We start from the raw sequence: 24,754 nt of genomic DNA, 5'->3' as shown, positions 1-24,754 counted from the left end.
CAGTAAATACTGGAAGGAAAAAGAGAAAACCAGAACAAAAAAACACCTTCTCTTAGTTCCTATAAAAATGCCTCCTGGACGAAGCAATGCTGATACAATGGTGCACGTGCCTCAGTAGACCAGGAGTAATGCATGGCAAACTACAAAATTCCAATTTTCCATAAAATCTACTGGAGGCCAATTAACCATCGATAATCCATTAAACTCAAAAACTAAGAAGACAAAATGCAGAACTTGCATAATTGACTAGAGATATGGCATTAATTTCCAATCACAAGCAAACAAGGAATCTGATTTGTCAAATTGTTTGCAGAGAGATCATTTCCTGGAATTATTCCTAAAGTAAAAGCAAATGTATAACCCAAAAAGAAACAAACAATAGAAGATTTTAAAATTTAAAAAAAAAAAATCAATTTATCGTACATAACAACAAACGAATAGCTCACCTGGCAACTACATATCTACATATATCAAAGGGGGGCATCTTCTTCCAAAACATTGTCCAGACAGATATGATAACCAGAAAAAAAATATCATAAATGAGATTGTATTATTGCCTCTTCCTCTTTCGCCAAGAGGAATCCGGCCTTCATATTACTAAGGTGTTGGTTCAGCACCATAAAGCAAAGCAGCTCATAGGGCCACTAATTTTGGAGGTAAAGCTCACCAGCCAAGTAACTTCCAGAGTTCAACCTTAAAATTTTGTTAATCAATATCCCAAACACTCAGTTGGGCCATTCATCCCACGAAGTAGCACAAAGTTACCTCAAAACAATCTCCACACATAAGACGCGCAGGGAATGTGAACTTTTTACGACATTGATGATATTCTGCATCACCATTGTAGCGTGTACGGCAATCTTCTATCTATCCACAATTGTTGAACATGATTTTTCATTTGTGAGCAAAATTGATCTAAACGATTGGTTCAAAACCTCATTCAATACTTCCCAAAAAAAAAGACGACAGAAAATGTATTCCTGCAAACAAGTTATCAAAACTAATTCTATTTGTGGGATCTACCTGAACACAAATGTGAACTTTTCGAAGATGATGGTGTTATTACAAGTCCATCTATATGCTTTTTTTCTTTTTACTAGTAATCGGCCAGCTAAAAACTCACTGAGAGAAGACACGAAAAAGTAGCAAGTAATTCATGGCCAAGGAAAGATTTCGTATTTTCCACCCCACGCTGGACCCCAAAGAAATGCACACAGGTCCAGCTTGGTTAAATTTAATACCATAACAAGCTTCACTATCCACAGTACGTGCACAAAATACCTAGGTAGCTAAATATCAACAAGGATTTCTACAATGCAAGGGACTTGTGGTACCTTGCCACGAGCAAGATCAAGAACTTCGTCTCCGCGGTGTGCATACAGTTGAATTAGGACACTTTTAATATGTTTACCGAAACAGAAAATAGAACAGCCTTAATAGATAATAAATCAATCTACCATTGGTTTCAAAGAGAAAAATGTGTACCACAAGATAGTATGCAGTACCCAGTTGTTAAGTTTCTTCAAATGAATAATAGGACTAGCTTCTCGCTCTTCTCGAGTTTGATTCGTCCATGCACTATAATGGTCAGCCACTTTCCTGGCAAAAATCTTTGTAATCTCATCCTCCAAAAACTATGAATCGCCTTACCGTCACACAAAAAACATTTCATTAGGAAAATTCAACAACTCTGTTTGCCTGTTAAGAAAATGTAGTGGCAAGATAATAGAACGTCAATTCTCCACCTTAGCTTAAATTTTAAATCACTCTTTCATAAAAGCTTCCCCAAAGTGGAAACCCTGAACATAGTTGAAATTCAAACTTTCTTTCAGTTTCTTCTGCTTTATTCTTAACATCCAAACAGACGGCAATCAATCTCAGATAACACTATCTTGGGCTTCCTAAAGCCTGATTCAATTTGGGCCGCGCTTTGTTGACTACTCGGGTTTCAACCTGGTCAGCTCATGGGAGTCGGAGTGTGACGTGAAGTCTAGGTTATAAATACTTGCTATACACAACACCCGATATAAAAGTGTTCGACGAATTCTCTCTGAGCATGTATGTACCGGTACCGGAGCGTGATGAAAACGGAGTGAATTCCTTCCGTAGTTCGATCCAGTGTAGCCAGTTCTATTTTCCGAAAAATAAATTTACACCGACCACCTCCGATCAGGTATCAATCGGCATTCGATTAACATGATATTATGCACGGTTCATCTTCTTGACAATCTCTACAACTTGATCAGCTTGGATCAAGAAATGAATCCGGAATGAGATCACTATTTGACTAATTTTGCATTGCAGTTCCTATAATGGGAGCTTACGAGCTTGTTTTTTTATCAAGTGTGGCCAATTCTATTTTGAAACAAAAAAATTCGTATAAATCATCTCCGATTATGTACCAATCACTGATAGATTAACATGAACTTTGGAATGGTTTATGCTATTGATAAGATCTACAACTTGGAAAATTTAGATTGCAGAATAAGCCCTAGATGAGTTCACAATTTACCAATTATAAGGTGCCACTTCGTTGAATGGACTTCTCAGTTTGGAGCTGCGAAGTCTCTATGAATACCGACCGGCATCGTTTTGATAAACCTTCGCGAAATATCCAGCTGTGCGACATCGCGACATCATTTTTCTACATTCTCAAACTCGTATGTTAAAGACGCGATTTCTATGTCGGATGCTTTCTTCCTCGCCCAAAGGTAGACAGTAGTTGTTTACCACAAAAAAAAGGTAAGCAGTCGTCGTCCCGATTCATCTCTCTCTCTCTCTCTCTCTCTATGTATATGTGTGTGTATGCATATTTTATCTCACGACGTCTTCGGTTACGAACAGCTGTCAATTCTCTTCGAAGTGAATCTGGCATCGCATTTCAAGTATCGACTTGTACATTAGTACATTTAGGCCATTGATTTCACCATTCCATGTTACCTAATTTAATTCAGGTCGATCTTCTTTGTCGGTGCTTGGATTTTTTTTTATGGCGTTTCTTGTTATTATCGCCAGTCTTTATCACCAAAACTATCATTTTTCATTTCTTGAAGACGTACTTGTATGTGAATTTCGATGTGTAAAAGCTCCTTGTTGATTATCTGATGGATCATTGGCTGTGGCCGAATCTCTCATAACGGAGCTGGATGAGGTAGAAAGCTTTGGTTTTTTCTTGCCCGGAGAAAAACCACCAGCCAATTTGAGCCTTTTGAAGCCTGCTCACACTTTTAATTTTCTAAACTACTCCTTTAACTACCCAAAGAAACTACCAAGAAGAGGAGAAAAAAAAACGTCACAGTAATTTTCTTCTCCCCTATTCTACTTTGGCATACAGGGTTACTCCCAATTGAAGATTTTTCACTTTTCCTCTTTTGTGTAATAAGATTTTAATACACATTTACCAAATGTAGACCATGACCCACCCATATGGTTATCAAAAATGATACAACCATAGTTTTAAATCGCGGTATCGGTCGCCGTCGCGGTATCGGTCGTGGTATATTGGTATCGGGACATATCGGTGATACGTCGCGAGAATCGGGTGTCGCGGTCGTGAATTTTTAAAAATCATCAGCAACATGTATAAAACTTGAAAAATATACTTTTGCCCCAAACATTGGCTTAAATTATCACATTTTAATTAATTTAAGACATGTAATAGCCCATTCTCTTCATGTGAAATATCCGATAATTTATCAAAACTCGCAAGTCAATAAGATTTTACAAATATGAGAAAAATGCAACATTATAAGTTTCGATATAATTGACATAAATAACAAAAATAAGATGAAGACGTTAAAATAAACACACCATAGAGGTTTTACATTACATAATCGCTAGGCACAACTAGTTTCAAGCTCATAGCTTTTAAGTCAAACATAATTTTGCTAATACAACTTCAATGCCAGAATGAATGACGTGGGGGTACCAATACGTACATGAATGACGTAGAAGCAAATATATACATATGTGTGGAAGGAGCTCTGTTTTTTGATTTTTTCTGTTTTTTTTTTTTTAGCTCTGTTTTTTGGTTTTTTCTGTTTTTTTTTTTTTCCAGAACCGATACGTACCGGCCGTACCGGTCCAAAAATCGGTTACAGACCGATACGTATCGGGAACCGGCCGATACGCCTGTGAATTTCAATCTCACCGATATATCGGCTTATATCCGAACCGGGAGTCGAAAATTCCGGTACGAACCGGCCGATACGTACCGTATCGGCCGATATTTAAAACTATGGATACAACACCACCCATTTATACATCCAAATACACATTCACACACACTAATGTGTGCAGTGTGTGCGGAGCTTACACACTTTTGTGTGAGTACGTATTTGAGTGTGTAAAGTGGGTGTGGCTGTAGCATTATTGGTTTGCGATCATATGATATAACGAATCATCATCCACGGATTCTAAAACCAGACCAAAATAAATCATTCCTTCAGGTGCAATTGGGTCGGCAAAACTAAAGTGGGCAAAAGCCTGAAGGTGGAAGAAGGAAAAGGTGAAATGGGGCAGAGTACTAGGTAGGTTTATCTTGGTTGTTTTAGGACCTGTTTTGTTGGAACTAATTGGCACCATTTTGATGCAATATGGTGCCTTTGTAATATCCGGATATGGTTATGGTAATGGTTTATGGAACCTGTGGTTTTTATCTTCCCATTGTCTCATTAATCAATCCAAAAACAGTAGCAATAATCCATTCAAACCCATTGGCCTACTTGCCATGGATCATAACGTTCAAATAAGCAAAAGTTTGTTCAACTATACAAACCCACTCAATACATGCAACTTGCCAAAACAAAATAAACAATTTGGCACCATGATCCACTTCTATCATAAATACTGGCAAGGAATCAGAATACTAAGAATAACGCGAGTTCGAACCAAGCAAAAGTGGATCTGGACAAAAACAAGAGTGATCCTCATGATGCAGTGCGACAACCAATGGTCTCAATTGGGACCATGTTGGCTTTGAATTTCTTATTGTACTGACTGAACCCCCTCCACATGCCTTGTTGCCATTTCAGATGACTTCGATTTGTCTCCCCGTAGTAGAAACAATAGAGCCTCACTCGAAGAGTGTACGGTACTCTACTTGAACTACTACTCGCAAATTCTGAGCCTATCTCCCAGCCAGCCTCTGATCCATACATGTATGCAGTAAATGCAGCCAAATCCTGCATCAGTTATGATAAAAGATCGCCAGGGCTAGAATGATCGCAACGGCAGCAATGACAAGCTGCACATTCCAATCTCCAAAAAAGAGAAAAACAGCCTTTACATAATAGTTATAAGGTAACGGCATAAGTAATTGAGCAAAGCATTAAGCCACATGACTGGAAATGAGAAAGGACAGAACCTAATTAGCCAAATCGAATCTGAAGTTTCAAGTAAAAAAAAACTACTCACAATAATTGCAAAAGCGACAAATTCAAGCATGATTGCTCCAACGTAACAGGGAATAACACCAAGGAAGAATCCAAGGATGAACCTTCAAGAAAAGGCATACATATCAATCACCATCAATGATTATTTCTCTTGTCGAGAGATGAACTATAAAAGTTTTAACAAATCTTATCTAGAATTAAAAATGTTCTGGAAAGATGAACATAAGAGGGGGGAAAAAGAGAACGAGTTGAACCTTAAGTAAAATCTAATGAAGTGTTAGGTTGTGTATGGAAGTTGTGGAAGGAAATGGAATAGAAAATTAAAAAAATTCACTTCTTTTGTTGGGTTGCAGAGCGAAGAAAAAGCAAAATATAAATAAGGAGAAACCATAAATTCTCTCAACTTCCTCTATCTTTTTCCTCTCAATCATTTTTCTTCCTTTCTCCAATGTCAAAACAAACATGAAATATCTCAATTGGATACGACATATGTCTAACTTCTTCAATTTGACACAACAAAAAATTAAACTCAACTAGAATCCTAATTATACACTTGGAAAGACAAAAAAAAAAAAAAAAAAGAACCCTGAACGCTTACACACACTCAGAGAGAGAGAGAGAGAGAGAATTGAGACCTGGACCAGCCTGATACCCGTGGGGATAGAACTGAGGTGGTGGCGGAGGAACATAGGAATATACAGGTGGCTAAACTGATTTAGTCGTACAATTGACCTTGTATATCTGTATATTTTTCTTTTCGCTGGGCAAAGAAAATATATTTAATGAGAAAATAAAGAGTACAAGAGAAGCAAAGGAAGGGTTGATGAAGTGGTCAAACCCGTAAGCCATACACGTACAGGACGGCCAAATAATTGTGAGATCACATATATTCAGTAATGACATGTGGAATCAATTTACAATAGCTCATAATCACTATTATGTTTTTAAAATTACGAATGATAGACTCAACTTCTTCTTTGTTTTTTTTTGTTTTTTTAAATAAATACACGACCAAGCCGGCATACTTCAAATGATTCTCCATCAACTTGCAAAAAATCGGTAGAGACAAGGAAGCAGCGCCGGTTTCATGCCTCAACTCTTGATATCCCCAAAACATGGTAAGAGCAATTGATATGTCTAGGAATAAGCAACGGGGCGGGCGGGTTTTGGCGTACCCCAATCGCGATCCGAAAATTATTATCCGACCCCGACCAGGGAACGAGTTTACCCGTCCCGCTCAGTAAGAAATTAAAAAAAATTGTTAATCTAAAAGTAAAATAAAAGAAAATAGTTATAAATAAATTGGTAGTTTAGTATAATGGTGAAATATAAAGGTAAGATTATAACTTCTTTTTAGTATAATGATAATAATATTAGGGTAAAAATATTAAAATTTTAAGTATAATGATAATTATATTAGGATAAAAATATAATTTTATGTACAAATATATTTCGGGTCGGGTAATATCGGGGCGGGGTACTTTCACCCCGAACCTGGTTGGGTTTTAGGATTTCAACCCCGACCCTATATCCGAAATGAGGTGGAAAACCCGCCCCCGCTCGAGGTAGGGCGGGCGGGTCCAATTGCCATGCCTAAATATGACCAAATACGTGGTGTTCATAACCTGCTGGGACCCTTTTTCTCCCTTAATTATAAGAGCGAGAAACAAGGACATGAAATTATAAGAGCAACAAAAAAAAGAAATGATGACATGAAATTATAAGAGCAAGCTCATCTAATACAAAGGACAAGTCCAAATATGATTATGTAAAGTAGGCCCATGGAATGACCACTCTCTGGGGATGTGTATGCATTATGGGATGCAAATCTAACAAGAAACAAGTTCATAAATTAACAGAAGCAAGTCCATATAGTACAATTTGTTGGGGTTCTTTGCAACCGTTTTTTCATTTGAGGTCCACATGCCTAGGTAGGTTTTGAATCCATAATGAGAAGAAGAAGGTTCAGAAACTGCTAGAGCACAATTATGATTTGTTGGCCAAGTACTGGTGGTGGAGGTTTAATATAGACAAACAAGAACTCTGGGTTAAGGTTGTGATGTCGAAGTATATATGAGATTGGAGGCAATTTCTGGTTGCCACTGTCACCTGCTGTCCGGAATGTTTCAGTACTTGTCATGTATCATGCCGTACGTGAAACGGGCACAATGCTAGTTTTAGTATTCTATATAATAGAAATATCGTGCAATAATGAGTTTCAGAACAATTTCCTCTTGATTTTTCTCAAACTTGGATATTGGTACTGGTCATGAGGTACCGATATTATATTGGGTTGTGGGAGCCTCACTTTGGGATTCCACATAAATAATTAACGCCGTTCATTCACAAAATTATTTTTAAGTTAGTGAATGAACCGGGTCATTTGTGTTAGAGCCCATGTAATCATGGGTACAATATCGGCACCCATATTATTGTTCTACCCTTAGCATTATTTATTTTTCACGGGCCACCCGAGACGAACGTATACAAATGAAGCCTGGGTTAAGCTTGGGCCAAAATACCTTAACCCCAACACCAAACATAACAAGCTCTGCTACAATTCAGCCGGGCTTTGTCAGAGCGCTAACCCGCGGATTTGGTGCACCCTAAGTCACATAATTCTCTGGTAAGACCCACCCCCTTTCGCTCTTAAATTTTACACTCGCAAAATTTAATAATTGAAAATATTTTCAAAAAATGTTTTTGTGTTCGCACGCCCTCCCCTCGTGCATTATACGTGAGATCTAGGAGTGAGCAATTTGGTTGTTACCCTTATAGTATTTTTTAATTTGATCCCATCAAAGGGAGGCAGGGCTCGTACTCACTTTTTCAAATTTTTTATAACACAAGTGTCCGGGCTATGCATATTGCGATAATCTTGATAGATCAATTCACCGTCCACTAACGAAGGTCTCATTTAAAGCCAAAGCAAAAACTCTATACAGACTAACCCTAAAAAAATTATTAATATTAATACTTGAGAGATTTCGAACCCAAAATCATGACACAAATCTGTGAAGTCCCTAAATAGCCTTGAGAAAACAAACTAGCTCCTATCTCAAAAGCCTCACCACTACTTTATTACTCCCTCCGTCCCTTTTTAAGTGTCCTGCTTCGTAACTCCAACTTATTAAAAAAACATCATCATTACACCTTTCACATCAACTTTTTCCTCCACTTTTCCTACTTACCCATCATCATTACACTTTTATTCACTAACTTTTCAAAATAAAATCTACTTTAAGGGACAAAATGGACAATGCACCAACTTTTACCCCTCTAACTTTACAAAATAGACACTTATTAAGGGACAACCCAAAATGGAATACTGGACACAAAAAAAAGGACGGAGGGAGTACTATCTTCGAAACAATGAACTTGCTACCTTGAATTCCCAATTGGTTTTCATCTATGTTCAAGGAAATAAATTAGACCCGAAAATGTTGAATGTGGACAATAAGCTTAAATCATTATGCAACTTCGTATGAACGATTCAATAAACTCACAAACTTAAGCTGAAACTGAATCAACTTGTTCACTTGGGATTCTTAACCAACCTCTCTCTAACAACACGGTTTTTTCATAAGTTTCCTCTGTACTGATTACTCTCTCCCTCTCCAATACAAAGAAGCTGCTCAACCATAGACAAGATCAGCCGAGAAACTTCGCAATGCGCAGTAAAAATGCAATCAAGGTCTTCGCTATGCATACCTCGTCGTCATTTCTACAACGATCAGAACGGTACCAATGACAGCCTGTGCATTTGAATCCAAAAAAAAAAATCAGCCTTTACATAAGAATAAGTTAAGGAAAGCCACATGAGTGGAAATGAGAAAGAAGTGAACCAAATTAACCAAATCGAATCTTGTTCTTGTATAAAATAAAATAAAAAAATCTACTCACAAAAATTGCGCAAGCGATATATCCAGGTTTCTCTCTGTTGTAGTCCTTTCTTTTGACACAGAGTAGCATGATTGCTCCAACATACCAAGGAATAACACCAAAGATGAAACCAAGGATGAACCTTCATAAGAAAAAATGCAATTCAATCAACATCAGGCAAAACGACTTAAGGGGGGAATGATCATGGGTTCAAGTCCGCTGTGCTGGTTGTTTGGTAGACCCACTATTTCTGTCTTTTTGATTCTTGGATTAAGTTGAAATCTTGAGAGATGAGAATTTTAAAATGAGATCCAAAGGCAAATAATGCACAAGAACACCGATATACCAAAATACGGTACAGAGAACTTGAGGCCTGGGGATCAGCTCCTCTCCATCCTTTGCTATAAACCATTCATCAAGTAGTCTATCCAAGAGATAACACTCCGTTTGGTTTAACATTCAGAGAGTTACTTTTAACTCTTGGCACAGTTTTCAATAAATCTTTCTCTCTATCTCTCTCCACTCATTACCACTCCAACTCTCAAAAATAACTTTCTAAATTGTTAACCAAACAAAGCTTTAACACTGAATATAACAACTGATACATATTTCAGCTGCCCTCCATCCTATTGATACTGTCCTATCACCATTTCTGAAACGCCTTTCCCTCCACAACTAATCTTAGTGAAATCTGATCACTAAACCAGCACCTGTCATGAACAACCAGGGCTGCCAAGGATGGAACTTGCAGTTCATTACTCCTAAAATTCAAGAAAATTGACAAAAATGTCAGCCGATATTCAATAGAAAGTGTGTCCACACTAATGTTGAGATACTTCAATATATTCCACAAGGATAATCATTGCTTCCATTTGAACCACATGAAGAAGAACAAGATGGAGAATCAAAGCACTAATCTCTTCCATTTGAACTTGTATGTCCTCGGAGAATTTCCAATGGAACAATAGAGGAATCTGATTAAGATAGGGATAAACCATTAAACCATACCATGAAAAATATAGGCTGCGCAAATGTCAGCATGATGCAAATAGAGGATACCAATGACGACAGGACAAACTAGTAGTATCTTTTGGGTGGCACCTGAAATATATCCAGACCAGATCAGTGCAATTACATTGAATTTCAACATAAATGGGGACAGAAAAGGAAAAACAAGCAAATTAAAGTCTGCCGGTGCCAGTCATGAAGTTCAATCTAGAGCACCAACCTTTCTATACACTACCTTTTAGTGTATGTATACAGGTAGTTAAGCATGTAAGGTTACCCATGGGCAGTGTGTTAGCACATGCAAACAAGTTCCACTTGGTCATAGACTCATAATCAACGGTATGCTACCACCAAAACACAACAGAAGGATGAAAGTTCATGCTCATCTACATTCTTGTTAGTGCATATCTACTTCTGATGGAATTCACCCAAACAAACCAATTTCAGCAAACTCATATGGAAGCAATTCATTTCTAGAAGCTGAGAGAGGTATTTGAATAGTAACTCTCCATGATCTAACAAATCATGGTAAACCTTTAAAAATAACATTTTGTCCGACCACAAGTGCCGGGGTGGAGGGAAAATGGAAAACGTACTTAAGAATTTCATATAAAACCAACACATTTTTCCCTCTCTGCTCCCGAGAATCATGCTATCATCGGCACAAAAAAGGGGCACAACAGACATATGCACAAGAAAATTGGAGACAATAATTGTTACAGAATAAACTGAGGAGCAAAATCAACAGCACTACCATCTATCCATCAAATTAGAAACCAAAACCCCAAATTTGCTAAATTTGAGATACACAGCCAGGCCCAGGATGGATAGCAATGGAGGAGACTTCGCGGAGCCCAGTTTCGAGCACTCTCTATCTATATCGACAAGTCACGCGTTGCTTTAATATAAGGCTAGATAACAGTACAGCTTTATCTCGATAACTAATTTAATTTAATTCCTTCCATCTAGAAAACAAATCCAATTATCAACCACATTAGTGGTCAGAAGCCTTAGATGTAGGAGTAAAATATTAGCTCTATCAAGGGAATCCAGACACATTAGCGACTGACCAGGGTTTACCCAGTTCACTCATTCAGTCATTTGCCAATGAAGACTTGAGACAGACAATCAACAGGATAAACTAAGACTTACCTCCTCCCCATCAGCTGGACTGGTATCCTGAAAGGATTGTGCTACATGGACGTCACAGATGTGGTAGCTTACGCAAAAGCACAAAAACCGATTATTCATCTCGTATTAAGCAGTATAGAAATTTGCACTTGCGCGCGCCATCTGTGCAGTCTGATGATTCCACAAAACAATTGGAGTTTCAATATCGCACAAAGAGAAGAGAAGCATACCCCAGAACAGAAATCAACCGGAGCGTGATGAAAACGGAGAGAATTCCTGCCGTACTGAAAATGGGTTTTTGATCCAGTGTACCAAATTCTATTTTCATAAAAAAGAATTCACACCAATCACCTCCGATCAGGTATTAATCCACATTCGATTAACACGATCTTTGACACAGTTTATCTTCTTGACAAGCTCTACAACTTGATCAGTTTTGATCAAGAAATAAATTATCCATGAGATCACAATTTTGACAAATTAAACATCGCAGTTCCATATAAGATAGTTGTTTTATCAAGTGTGGCCAAGTCTATTTTGATAAAAATAAATTCACTTCAATCATCTTTGATTATGTGCAATCAACATCCGTTTAATATGATATTTAACAACGTTCATCTTCTTGACAAGATCTATACATTGAACATCTTCGATCAAGAAATAAACCAGGCATGAGTTCACAATTTACAATTAAATGGTGGCCACTTCGTTTTCATGGACTTCTCAGGCTCACCCTGCGAAGTCTATATGAATGCCGACCGACGCCGTTTTGATAAGCCTCCGCGAGGTCTCCAGCTATGAGACATACCTACAATCTTTAACTCGTATTTTGGAGACGCGATTTCTCTGCCCGACGCTTTCTTCATTGCCCCTTTAATCCCAAATGAAGGGCACGATCGATGATTGACTCTCTCTCTCTCTCTCTCTCTGTACCTGTATGTGTATATATCTGTATGCACAGGCGGTCCAGGGGGATTCAGGCCCTACACAACTCCAAATACGCTCGACTATTGCACTAATTTTAAGGTTAATTAGGAAAAATTCTATGGGGAGCCACTACAAGTCCTTTGAGTAAAAAAAAACTTCTTGAAATTTCTATAATGTGGGGTAAAAACTTTCACAATTTCAAGTTATCATTCATTTTTTAGGTTGTATGTGTAAAATTTTAAACAGTGGCCCACATATACACAATATCGACTCTTCTTCGGACCTTGCAAGTAGCAATATATATTTTTAAAATATATTTTCTATTATGAATATGAAAATACACATGATTTGGGCCCCTGGTGAATACAAATCTTGCATCCGCCACTTTCTGTATGTTTGGGAGAACTACCAATCTTTGGTGTTTAGTAGTCTGTTGATGCGAAAAACCCAGTTTCAAAACTGTGAATTTTGCTAAGGAGGTTGCTTTCCCTCCTCAAGTGGGTTATTATTTGAAGTTGAGGTTGGTGAATGTGCATACAAGCATTCTTACTAAGAAACACTACTACGTGGGTATTAGTAGTTTTGCACACCTAATGCTACTTTTGATAAGAAGTTTTTTTTTTCCCAGCGTTTCTGGTGGCAACTACCAGCCCATCGCATAATTTTTAGATATTATCAATCACTCTCGAGGATTTTAATAATTTGGGATCTTTTCAAAAGATACTTTCCAGCTCATGCTTGTGGGACTAAGGTTGCCCCTGCCTGCCCGTCCCACCGTCCCAAGTTATCCTATTTTTGGAAGTTACACTAGTATTTGTTGTTTACACTGTATTTGAGTAAAATTTAAGCAAAAAGTTCATTTGGTATGAAGTGCTCCGGGCAAACTCTAATCCAATCATGAAATCGAAACAAAGTTGGTTTATTAGGTGTAGATAAAATCAAATATGGAATATCTTAGGCTGCAAGGACCCTGCCTGCCCAATGCTCAAACCTCCCTTCATAAAGAAAAAAACAAATGAACCACAGTTTTATCTCAACTCGAATAAAAATCAGAACTTCCACCGTGAGCAGCATAGTTGAATAAGTTTCTTTGACAGCATAACAGACACGTAGAATGAAGCAGAAAAGTAACACCTTCGATTGAATAAATATTGCCATCGAATTCGATTATATATACAACTGTGGTTCTGAAACACTTTGCACCTTATATGAAAACCTTCTGCCACAATTTTCGAATTAATAGCAAAATCTGATCCTCCAATGATCAAGAATAAACTATGGTACAATCTTAAAGCACTAAGCCTTGAGTCAACCACCAAAAGTAAAAGCTATCTCATCCCCCATTGAGGAAAAAAGGTATAGGAAAAATAAAAAGAATGATGGACTTCAAGGTCGGTCGTTGTTAATAACTAAAGGCCCTGATGGATCTAACTCCATTTTCCCTTCTGCGGCATCTTCACGGCTGATTGGAGAACCGTTCTGTGTCTCCAAATCACAGTATAAAACACCTTTGCCATTTAAATCCTCAGATTGATCGAGCTCACCATTTTGCAATGATTGATCTACTTCGCCCTGGAACCTTGGAACACGATCTTTATCTATCTGGTTCACCATTGAAGAGCTCTTCTCATCAGATGTTGGTGGCGGTAATCTGGTCCCAATCAAGTCTGCAACTCTTACCTTAATCCAAGAAAAATCATTCTTCCACAGTAAAAAGTCTCATCATCGAACAGTTATATGGCACGTTAAGAAATTGTTACATTGTGTGCATCTCTTATTTTTTATTGCTTAATGTCAGGTGTTGCATATTCACAGCAGCAGAACCAGGATCTTAATCTTAGAGGGTGCCAAATCTTAGTTCAAGCATGAGAATTATGTTAGAATGAAAGAACAAGATTCCACAGCATAAACATACACAGTATCGCCAGAGGCTTCACAAAGATACTTATGTATGTACACATGTAAATGGCAAAGTAATTATATTCCATACCTACAAACCCAACCTCCTATCAAAATTGAACTTGATGTGCTTTCAGGATAACAATGTACTTTTTGTACTTCTGTTTGGTGGGTGCCCACTTATTGGATAGGTGTATATTAAAAGCCAAATTATTTCAAAGTTTGTTAGTTGAGACCCAAAGGCGCATGAATGTTTTTCTATATTAAACTAGGTTTGGGGAGTATAGAGGGAGTGCCAGAATGCTAGAATCTTGCAACTATGGTGTATAAATTAATTGTTATACCTTATGGATGTAACTATGGTATATAAATTAATTGTTATAAAAGGCATCACTTCAAAGTTTGTTCGGTTAATACTAAAAGGGATATTAGTGTTTTTCTAAACTAAACTAGGTTTGGGGGGTATAGAGTTGGTGCCAGAATACTAGAATCTTGCTTCTACGGTAAGTATATATAGTAAATATCCCAAAGCACATGTCCGTCCCTGTCTATGCACGTATGTCAGATGTCTAAATACCTGGAATGGCTCCATAACCTCAATTTCTTGATCACCAGTTTTGTCAAGTTCTTCTTGAGCTTGTATCTCCATGGAGTTTCGTACAAGATTACTAAGAAATGTCACATCGTCGGACATGACACCAAGGCCTTTCAAAAGCTTAGAGCCAAGCTGTAAACTTGTCTGCAAGAATAAATTGGATACAATCAGAGATGCTAGTTTGAGCAAAAATTTCCTCATTGTAGACCTAAAAAGGAGAAACAATTCTATGGTACCTCTGCATTCTCAAGAATAGCATCCGTTGCACCAGCTTTCTTCAAAGCCAAGAGATGCGCAAGGTCTTGAGCTCTGGCATATATTGGAATCTGCTACATACAGTTCCATCAAGAGATTAACATATTAGAAGTAACTTGAATAACATTCAGAAAAAAACACATAACGTGATTCCAAAACGCATCAATGAATAAATGATATGACATCAAAAGATTTTCCTTCACAAATAATAAATGACTAGCACTGCCAATAGCTTTTCATTCGGAAAATAGGGGTCAAAGCGTCATAAGCTCTTCTTTGGAAGAGCTGGCAGACCAAGGTAGAGAAAAAGAAAATTAAAATATCCACAAGAAATCTATCCCAAATGGTCATTATGTTCCAAGTTCTATCCATTCCCTGTTCCAAGGTCTATCCTGCTTGATGTGGAGCAACACAAAATTGAAGGTATACTACTTTTCAATTCTTGTTCCTCTTTTATTTGGTTAGTAATGTAGTTTCATTCGATTATTTGGTGGTGGTGGTAGGGAAGGATACCGAGGGGAAGGCAAGCCGCAGCCTTTGAACAGCCTCCATTATCTTCTTCTTCCCCGTGTACATGACCATGATAGCTCTCGGGGAAGAAATACCAGCAGACTGCAGAACTGCGGGACGTGATGCATCACCATAGAGGACTGGAAACCCAAGTTTCCTAGATTCCTGATACAAAAAAACAGCACCATCACTTGGATAATATTTTCAATGCATACCAAACAGAAGGAATATCATGTAATTAGAAGATTTGATTCCATGAAAAACTGTACCAAGGAAAAATCAAACGATTTAAGGAAGCCAATCATTCAGCAAACAATTGTCCCCAAAACTTAATACGATCGAAAATGGGCCCAACTAGATAAATCAAGAAACCCAACACCCTCTCTCACTTGCAACGTCATCTTTCACATGGAGATGCACACATCTATAAAAGGAGATAAGAAAAACGAAAATGGGAAACCAAATTTATAATAACACGTTAGATCAACAATTCCCTTGAAAGCTTAAAAATATTAGAAATTGGGCCTAACAATGTATATCACGCTACCAAACAGTAATGTGATGAAGGGGAAAAAAAAACATCACATAGCAGCATCTTAAAGCACTTAGGGATTGCTTCCATCATTCATTTAACATGAGGAACTGCAATTTCCATGTAACATATATATGTGCACATATCAGACTACTGGGAAAATATATTCCGTCAGGACAAATCGAAGGTAGAAAGATACTTGGAGCAGTCAACATATTCGATCAATGCTCAACATGGTCAGAACGTCCAAGGTGCGAATTTCCTACAGAACAAATGCTTCGTCCCCCAATGACCAAAATTGCAGTGTACCACAAGAGAAATTTGCAGTGGCATCTGATGGATTAAATCTTTATGTAAGAAGAAAAACTAGCAAATTAGAATACATCTAACCTCTGCGAAAATTCACTACTTAAGATGGCATGGATTTTGACCCTTAGAGCTAGGAGGACAAGTTCAACTCACGCTACTGATTTGTATCGATATCAAGAATTCTTAGAATACTAAAATGAATGAAACAACCAACCTTCACTACGGAGAGATCATTGTCAAAAGCCACATAAGGCCATCCTGCAACATCATCTACTCCAGAAGCCAGCGGTGCCGCCAGGAAATTGGCGAGGACCTGTACTGCACGAAGATTTTAAAACTGGCAAAGTAAACCACATCTGCTGGATTTGGAAATTGTTAATTAACATCGCTCTACCTGACCCATTTGCCCAAACCCCAGGATAACAACTGGTTCGCTAGCATCAAAGTTTACCGTGTCAGCAGTTTTCTGTCAAGTTAAGCAAAGATAAAGCTGTTAAAGAAATAAATGTAACAGCGAAATCTCTACAGTCAGCATAAAACCATATGATAGAGTAAAGCAAGCTCAACTACCTTCAAGCTACTTGAATTGATATTCTCTCTATCTATATCAAAAAGTCAAGCATTGCTTTACTATTAGACTAGATAATAGAACAACTTTCTCTCGATATCTAATTTAATAAAGTTCCTGCCATCTAGAAAATAAATCCAACTACCAACCACATTAGTTGTCGGAAGCCTTAGATGTAGTAAAATATTAGCTTTCTCAATCGACTCCAAAGTCCAAACACATTAGTGGCTGACCAGTGTTAACCAGTTCTCTCATTTGCAATGAAGACTTGAGACCAACGATCAACAGTAAAATTTAGTGACTTACCTCCTCCACATCAAACTTTTCACCAATAAAATCAGCAGCCGTTCTTCCTAAATCATTAAGAAAGGGTGTCAATGCCATTGACAGCACAACAACAATTATGAGTAGTTTGTTCAACTCAAGTGGTAGCACTCCGAGCCTACAAGGAATAAATCCAAACTGGAATCAGTAGGCAAAAATCACATGCACTCATGCACAACGATTTAGTAAAACTTACCTGTTTGCTAGAGAGAAAACTACAAATCCAAACTCCCCCCCTTGGGACAGAAGCAATCCTATTCTTACACTCTCTTGTAAAGTTAGTCCAACACGGGGACCAATTGCTGTTATAATTAAGGTCTTGATAACAATCAAACCTGCCAAAAGAGAGAGTACATTTGGCCACTCCCGGAAAAGAAGCTGCAAACAAGGATGAATACATTAAAAACATCTCCCTACATTATATACATCCTTGTTTTGACATGTGAAACTTTCACCCAAAAATTCTACTCAAAGCATGTGAAAGAAACCCAGAAATTGAAAATTACAAAGGCCTGATTACCACCACTAATACTGTCGGCTGTAGCCAAGAGATAAAAACTATATAGTGCACCTTAATTAAAATGCAATGTTAGAGATTGTATGAGGAAGTACCTGCGTGTCAATAGAAGTACCAGTAGTGACAAAAAATAATCCAAGAAGCAAGCCTCTAAAAGGCCTTATATCGGCCTCAATCTGGGTTCGAAAATTTGTTTCTGCTAATAATGCCCCAGCCAAAAATGCTCCAAGCTGCAAAGTGAACCCAAAGGTAACAATTACGCGAGTTAATAAACTAGGACAAAATCACTATAAGCTGTTTTCTGTCTTCGAGAGAGTGAGCTATCAAACCGTATCACTGAAACCCAACTTCTGGGTTAGAAGCGAAGTCCCAGCAACTGTCAGTAGGCAGAGAGCAACAAAAGCTTCTGAGCTCCTTGCTTCTGCAACCACCTGGGATTCAAGTGTTTAGTTTAGTGTGTTCATTGCAAGACGATAAGGCCTAGGAGATTTTCTTGTGTAAATGATTCAATGCAGACCTCGAAAACTCTCCGAAGAAGGTATTTTCCTCCAAGTGAAAGCAGGCCTAGTCCACCTAATGCCTTCAGACTTTCTTTAGCAAGCATTGGCAACATACTCTCCCCCACCAAGTTCTGCAGAAAATGACAGGCCAAATATAGAAACAAGGTGTGAAAAAAAGAAAATAAATACTAGACTGTAATCAAGAAGCACGATAAACCAAACTATTGCCGCATTGACTATAAAATGGAGTTCAATTTGACAGAACACCAGGGGACCTTTTATTAGGGTGCAACCATAAGGTGTATATTGCTACTCATGGCATGGATAATTACCAAAGCGGGCTCGGCCTTCAACCCCATTAGCCAAAGCAGATAAAACTTTCTCATTATTTCATCAACTGGTTCAGATATTAGCACCAGATTTGAAAGAATGGGGAACCCATGTGGCTTTTTTTAAACCATACATGCATCTAATTGTCCAAGTAACTAAGAAACTTAGTAGGAATTTGATCATTGGGAGCCTAACAAGCTATAGGCATACACACTAAGAGACCTATAATACACAATATCGCAAATTACCCTGGGATAACCTGTCCCCAAAATCAGATATCAGAAAAGGCACCGGCAAGTTTTGCATTGAAATTATCGTAATGAAACTTTCTTTTGCCGATCAAAAAAAAAGTTTTGCATTGAAACAATGAAGAGTCATCTGGAGGATTGACAAACCCAGACAGGGAAGGGGATGGAGACAACATGCTGAAATAATGTCAGCAAAAGATACAAGGAAGACCCTAACATAGAGATGTAGACGCACCATTGATATAGCTGCAAAGAGTGAAACCACCATAACTACAGTCATTGCACTATAGACTCTATTTGAGTTCCAGACCATGACATGATCATAGTCAAAGGTGAAACACATGTGTTGTCATCCCTATGTCCTAATAAGTCTTCATAGTCAGACAAACACCAATATATTGTAAGGGCTAAAATCGTAGTATAGAAATGTGCAAGTTCTTTTGTTTTACGCAAGTAATAGGTGGAAAGTCCTTTTCAATGGGAGTTATAAGGACAATTAAGTATCAACATATACTACTAAAAAACTCACTCTAGCTTTTACGAAAATATGCAACGTGAACATCACTATGACATACCTGGCTCTCTAGCACTGGAAGTATGACTAAAAGAGGGACAACTGCTATGTCCTGCAAATATCAATCATCAGGTATCCAAAAAATTATTGACCTGATACTTATGACGAACTTTGCATGCCAGCCCTACTCAATACAGAAACAGAAAACGGAAGAACAACAGCATCACCAATGACATTGAAAGAAATAATAAAGATATTTCCAAGTACACCAAAATCAAGTGGAACCTGCAGTAGAAGAATCCCCAATGTTGCTGAGCCAAACCTAGTTGGAAGCTCACCCTTTTCTGCAAGAAGCTATATACTACACAAGGTAAGCATGAAATGGCTATATACGATTTTTATAAAAACAGGTCAGTTAGTACTTGGATGTGACTGGGAAGCAAATAAGTACTACATGTAAATTCAACTTAATCGAGCAGGATTTCTCCTACCTTATCACTTGGAGATATAATAGGAGTTTTTAGGCATAAGAACCAAAAAAAATAAAAGAGAGAGAGAGAGAAAGAGAGAGAGAGAGAGAGAGAGAGAGAGAGGGAGAGAGAGAGAGGAGGGAAGAGGGGGGGTGGGGGTGTTGGGGTTGTGCGTCTCTGAAATACATCAGGAAAAAAAGAAGACTACAGGAATAATATGATGAAATGTTGAAAATGATGACAGTGTTGACTGTGGGGGTTAATTGGCGAGAACACTGTCTTGTCTCTAAGAAGTTATGCTGGCAGCCTGGCAAATTCAAATCAACTTACCAGTGTATCAAGTGACCTAAATATATCAAGAATAAATTACCTGCAGAACAAAGGCTGAAGAAGACAATGACAGAGCAGCACCAATCACTACTGCCTCATCAATGCTTCTGATGTTCACCTACATCACTCGCAACCAGACACTAATAAGGGGATTCGCAATAAGGGAGTTACAAAAAAACAGAAGCAAGATGGTGTCACAGATAAGCCAGGTATTCTAAAAGTGAAAGAAGTGAAAATCCAGTTGCCAAGTCAGCAAATCCAGTTGTCAAGTAATCAAAAGTCATCTCTTAGCAGACTTCACCAATTCTTAAATGTTGACAACACTTGTTTCATTTCAATAGAGATGCCAAATTTGCAACAACAGAAAAATCATGGCAGGACACAAAAATGAAGCAGACCACTTCAATAATTGGCAGTGATAAAAATTTCTCACCAAATCAGGCCTTGAGTTAAAAAGGAACTGCAATATTTTTGTTCCAATAGCGCCATTGGGGGGAAGCTCAAACGCTGTGAAAGCAAGAGTGCAAAGTACAACCTGCAACATGACAAAGGCAGAAAAATCAACACATTCATGATTTATGGGATCATCACTATTCTGTAGAAGAGCTACTGGTGTAGTTGATTTTGATAGAAGACCTCAAGTTTCACCCATCTGAAGAAGAGCTACCCAAAACATAGAAGTACACATGCTTAAATAGTGATTCGTATGCCTACACAACATAATCGAGAATAGGAGCATTGCCCATCATCTATTTACCTGAGTCAATCCCATGCCAAAGGCAAATTTTGCAAGAGCTTTCAAGCGTGCAAGCGAAAGCTCCAAACCCATCTCAAACAGCTGCAAAGGAATGTTAACAAGCACAATCTCGTACCCATAAGTTCATAAAAAGCAGACAAAGCGTCAACTAAGTGAAACATGAGAATCATAAGCTTCTTCAAATAAACAATATGTCTAATGAATTGCAACAAGACAGAACATAAGGAACTTTCATTTCTGCAGAATCAGACATCTAACCTTAATTATGTGCGATGCCTTAAAATTTTCAAAGAGGGATGGTCAGATGCAAGCAACTCATTGATCTTGCAAAGCCAGTTTAAATTGAGGAACTTCATGATATGTCAACAACGACTTTGACAATGATTTTCTAGAACTCAATATCACTTGGCAAGCACTCACTCGGGGCACTTCCTGTTATAGATCTTGTAAGAGGAAATAATGGCAGGTCAATGAACTACACAGCCTAGGTAGCGGAGGATTGAACTTGATTTAATTAAGACTCAAATAACACTTCTTTGGGTGCCCTGCAGTGGATCTTCTTTTATCCAACATTACCAAGAAGCCGTCTTTATCCAATAAGCAGGAAATTTTTTAAATTAAGCAATCCCCCAGCAGATGTTACTGCACAACCCCGTATATAAATAACTCCATTTGTATAATAAGCTGCATGAAGGATTTCCTTAAGACTTAAAGACATAAGGTTGTATTGCAATGTAAATCTTCAATCAGAAGATGACAAAGTGGCTGCCTTGCTCGATATACATTTGACATCTACCTGTTACACGCCTACGAATCAATTACACAAGGTTCAAAGTCGATCTCTCTTGAACTTTGAAATGAGAAACTGATAATGATGACCAATAGGTACAGATTCCAGAATCCAGATCCACAACATACATATACAAAAGAGAACAAGAACAAGAAAAGGAAATGATGCTGGCCTTCCAGCTACTTATCTGAGGTTTGGCTTGGACCTAGGGAGGGTCACGTTCAAGCATGTAAAGGGGCAACCACCATAGCATGGCAATTATTGTCGTGCTAGAAAAAGGAGAGAGAGGAGGGGTCATTTGCTTACCAAGAAGAGGATCCCCCATTCAGATAGAACTTTAACGTCGGTAAGATTCCTTATCAGGCCAAATTGATTGAGCACAACTCCGGCAAAGAAGAAACCAAGTATCTGAACATCAACCAAAGGACCTTATTACTTGCGGAAAAGAAACAACCTACCAAAATTCCATGTTACCATGCTCTATAAAGTTTTGAGATCAATCAAGTAGATAGGCGAAGCCCAAAAAATCAATTAATATCCCAACGTGCTAACTATATACTATATGAGCCTTCCTTTTTGTTTGCCAGATCTTTTAACATTCTGACGTGAAAGGCTTTTTATTTGAAGTTCAAAAGACTAATTCAAGCATGTAGAGAGAGTCTGTTAACGTTTCAAGAAAATGGTTTTCCGTTTTAACAAGACTTTAACAATCATAACTCAAATAGCTAGTGAGCATTAGTTACCAATAAGAACGAAGAAGATCACCGGAGCATGTTCACATGTGCAGAATCTGTCTTATCTCTTATGGAACCACATAAGTTATGAAAGCTAGCACCCAAAGAGAAACTATGTATATACATTGACACCAAAAACACAAAGCACTATGTGAGTGCACAACCTCGTTCTGCGGAAAATTTGCAGTCAGTGCATGTCTTTGATACCTGAAACAAAAGTAAAAAATATTGATAGTGTGCTTACAGGGCTAGCCTTGATGATCTTGAAGGCCGGTACAATTATAACAGTCACAGCTAATAATGTCAAAGTATCCATTCCCAAATCATTTATTACATCAACACCATTGGCAACATCAACTGCAGCATATATACGGAATCTATCCTTCATAGCATGTCCACGGCTGGAAAACTGGAATCCCCTTTCGCCCAAAACAAAAGAAGATAACGAGAGCCTGCCTTTGGATACATGTGCAGTATATGAAAAGCAGCGACTAATCTTGTGATGGGCAGAAGACAATGGTGGATGCAATCGACGGTGATGGGGATAAGGCGCAGAGAAAATATGTCCAGACAGATATGAAAGTGCATGAGAGTCGGCCCTACTGGTTCTTGTCTGAGTAACAATGTCATATCCCTGAAAATAAACGCAGTAAATTTAGTAATTAACATCCTGACTGTCATTTGGTTCCAAGAAACAAGAATTATCAAAGCAAGGAACGTTCAATCAAAGGTTTTCATATAGCACGCTCCTCTCCATAGTGAATCATAGACTCATACCATATAAGTATAACGGTTTGGACTAATTATCCACTGACCTGGAAACAAGACATCTCTAGCTCAGAAAAACTAAATTATGCTTTCGAAGAAAATAGCGAAAAACAGAAGCAAATTCTCATTAGAAAAATAAAAGATAAAGGCAGGATGATTTTCCAGACGGTCAACGGTACGATATAATGCTCTGCTGGGTAGTGGAGGAACAAAATCAAATAAACAAAAACAACATTCTGTACCGAGATTATTCATAGAACATAAAGACCTTAACTTCATTGGCTCTAATTCACCATGTAAGAGCTTTCTGTTTCATGAATAAATTACCAAAGCTTCCACCCATTTTCCATTGATTTCCCCTCAGTTTATTCGGCTTTTCTCATCAGTCAAACGCCAAGGAATTGGATTGAAGTGAAAGAATTTACCTTGGGACCAAAGAAACAACCAATTGAGTCTAACATGGTGATCATGTTGGACATGGAGGTAGAACTACTGAGTTGAGGAAGGTGCAAGGCATTAGTGGGTTCCTCTAAAAACTACAAAAGTAGGGATTCAGCTTTCGATTATAGAATGTAATCCAGCTTAAGATGATAAAAATGTGAGTGTTGAATATGGTAAGGGTGAAAGAGAGGTGGGTAAGTGACCACACGTTTAAGCCCTGTGATGAGTTTTGAGCTTTTGAGAGAGATAGAGAGAGAGGAACTTGTGGTCATTTTGAACTCCTGCGTTCCATTTTCATTGATCAAACTCCACCCTAAAAGATATATAGTCAGAAAAACATAAAAGATACAAATAAAATAATAAATAATAAAACGTAAATGATATTGATATTGATATTTTTAAAAATTGATGTATACATTCTAAAATCAGTTAATCAATTTTTAGAGTATTAATACCATTTTACTAATAAAAATTGGAAGGGACTAGGGAGGGAGTGCTTGTTTGAGAGAGAGAGAATTGTGGCTATTTGACTGTGTGAAGGAAACGGCACTCAAATTCACTTCAGGCGTCATCGAATCGAATGGATTGCTCACGTGACAGATAACGCACCAACCTCAAATCCAACTCATTTCGGGTCGGTTTTGATCTGGTACCCGGTCCGTTTGACTGTTTTTGCTTTGGGTCTCTCTTAAAAAAAAATGAGTTTGTATCGAATAAAGTATATACTTTGATTTTCTTATTTTCGACTATTACTCATTTTTTTATCTCATAAAATATTGCATTTTAAAGTTTGTAATGCAAAAAGTAAAAAAATATATCCACATCAGCACAAGTCAACATCAAGCACATGGTCAATATGTTGTCCACGCGCATCAGGGCCTATGCGCATCAAGACCTATACGAAAGGGAAATACAATAAAGGGCTTCCATGAGACAAAACTCTAAAAGCAGAGTCAGCTTAGAATTTCTCATTCACTCTTTCTTCATTTATTACCCGAAAACCTCACTCAAAACTCAAACAT

General features: G+C 37.9%; 1 protein-coding gene and 1 long non-coding RNA gene across 3 annotated transcripts; both read right to left on the bottom strand.

The window, feature by feature from the left end:
- Positions 1–8,834: 8,834 nt before the first annotated feature.
- LOC131307242 (uncharacterized) lies at positions 8,835–11,877 on the bottom strand. Of its 2 annotated transcripts, XR_009194050.1 has the most exons (4): positions 11,436–11,877; positions 10,284–10,376; positions 9,297–10,036; positions 8,835–9,148 (listed from the first exon to the last, which is right to left on the bottom strand). It is a non-coding gene; the product is annotated as an uncharacterized LOC131307242 (long non-coding RNA). The 2 variants fall into 2 exon arrangements; XR_009194049.1 differs by having other exon boundaries at positions 9,297–10,376.
- Positions 11,878–13,456: 1,579 nt separating this feature from the next.
- On the bottom strand, positions 13,457–24,023 carry LOC131307238 (K(+) efflux antiporter 3, chloroplastic). The gene is made up of 19 exons (XM_058333652.1): positions 23,717–24,023; positions 22,768–23,157; positions 22,096–22,197; positions 21,000–21,080; positions 20,676–20,777; positions 20,283–20,360; positions 19,728–19,796; positions 19,504–19,554; positions 18,368–18,481; positions 18,180–18,281; positions 17,946–18,080; positions 17,530–17,711; positions 17,316–17,451; positions 16,836–16,907; positions 16,656–16,754; positions 15,604–15,765; positions 15,072–15,161; positions 14,818–14,979; positions 13,457–14,021 (listed from the first exon to the last, which is right to left on the bottom strand). The coding sequence occupies exons 1-19, from the start codon at positions 23,768–23,770 to the stop codon at positions 13,728–13,730; spliced, it is 2,475 nt and encodes an 824-aa protein (XP_058189635.1). The 5' UTR covers positions 23,771–24,023; the 3' UTR covers positions 13,457–13,727.
- Positions 24,024–24,754: the final 731 nt, after the last annotated feature.

The sequence above is a fragment of the Rhododendron vialii genome, chromosome 11a (assembly GCF_030253575.1).
Source record: "Rhododendron vialii isolate Sample 1 chromosome 11a, ASM3025357v1".
Taxonomy (NCBI): Eukaryota; Viridiplantae; Streptophyta; class Magnoliopsida; order Ericales; family Ericaceae; genus Rhododendron; species Rhododendron vialii.
Note: the sequence above shows the minus strand (reverse complement) of the source record. Positions and strands in the feature narration are given on the sequence as shown.

Bases quoted from the DNA above. Each gene is read 5' to 3' on its own strand.
- LOC131307238 (XM_058333652.1), bottom strand. From the start codon at position 23,770: ATGTCCAACATGATCACCATGTTAGACTCAATTGGTTGTTTCTTTGGT. The intron at 17,712-17,945 runs GTACTTCCTCAT...CCTTGTTTGCAG, and splicing joins GTACTTCTATTGACACGCAG to CTTCTTTTCCGGGAGTGGCC. The intron at 17,452-17,529 runs GTAAGTTTTACT...TATTCCTTGTAG, and splicing joins GTTTTCTCTCTAGCAAACAG to GCTCGGAGTGCTACCACTTG.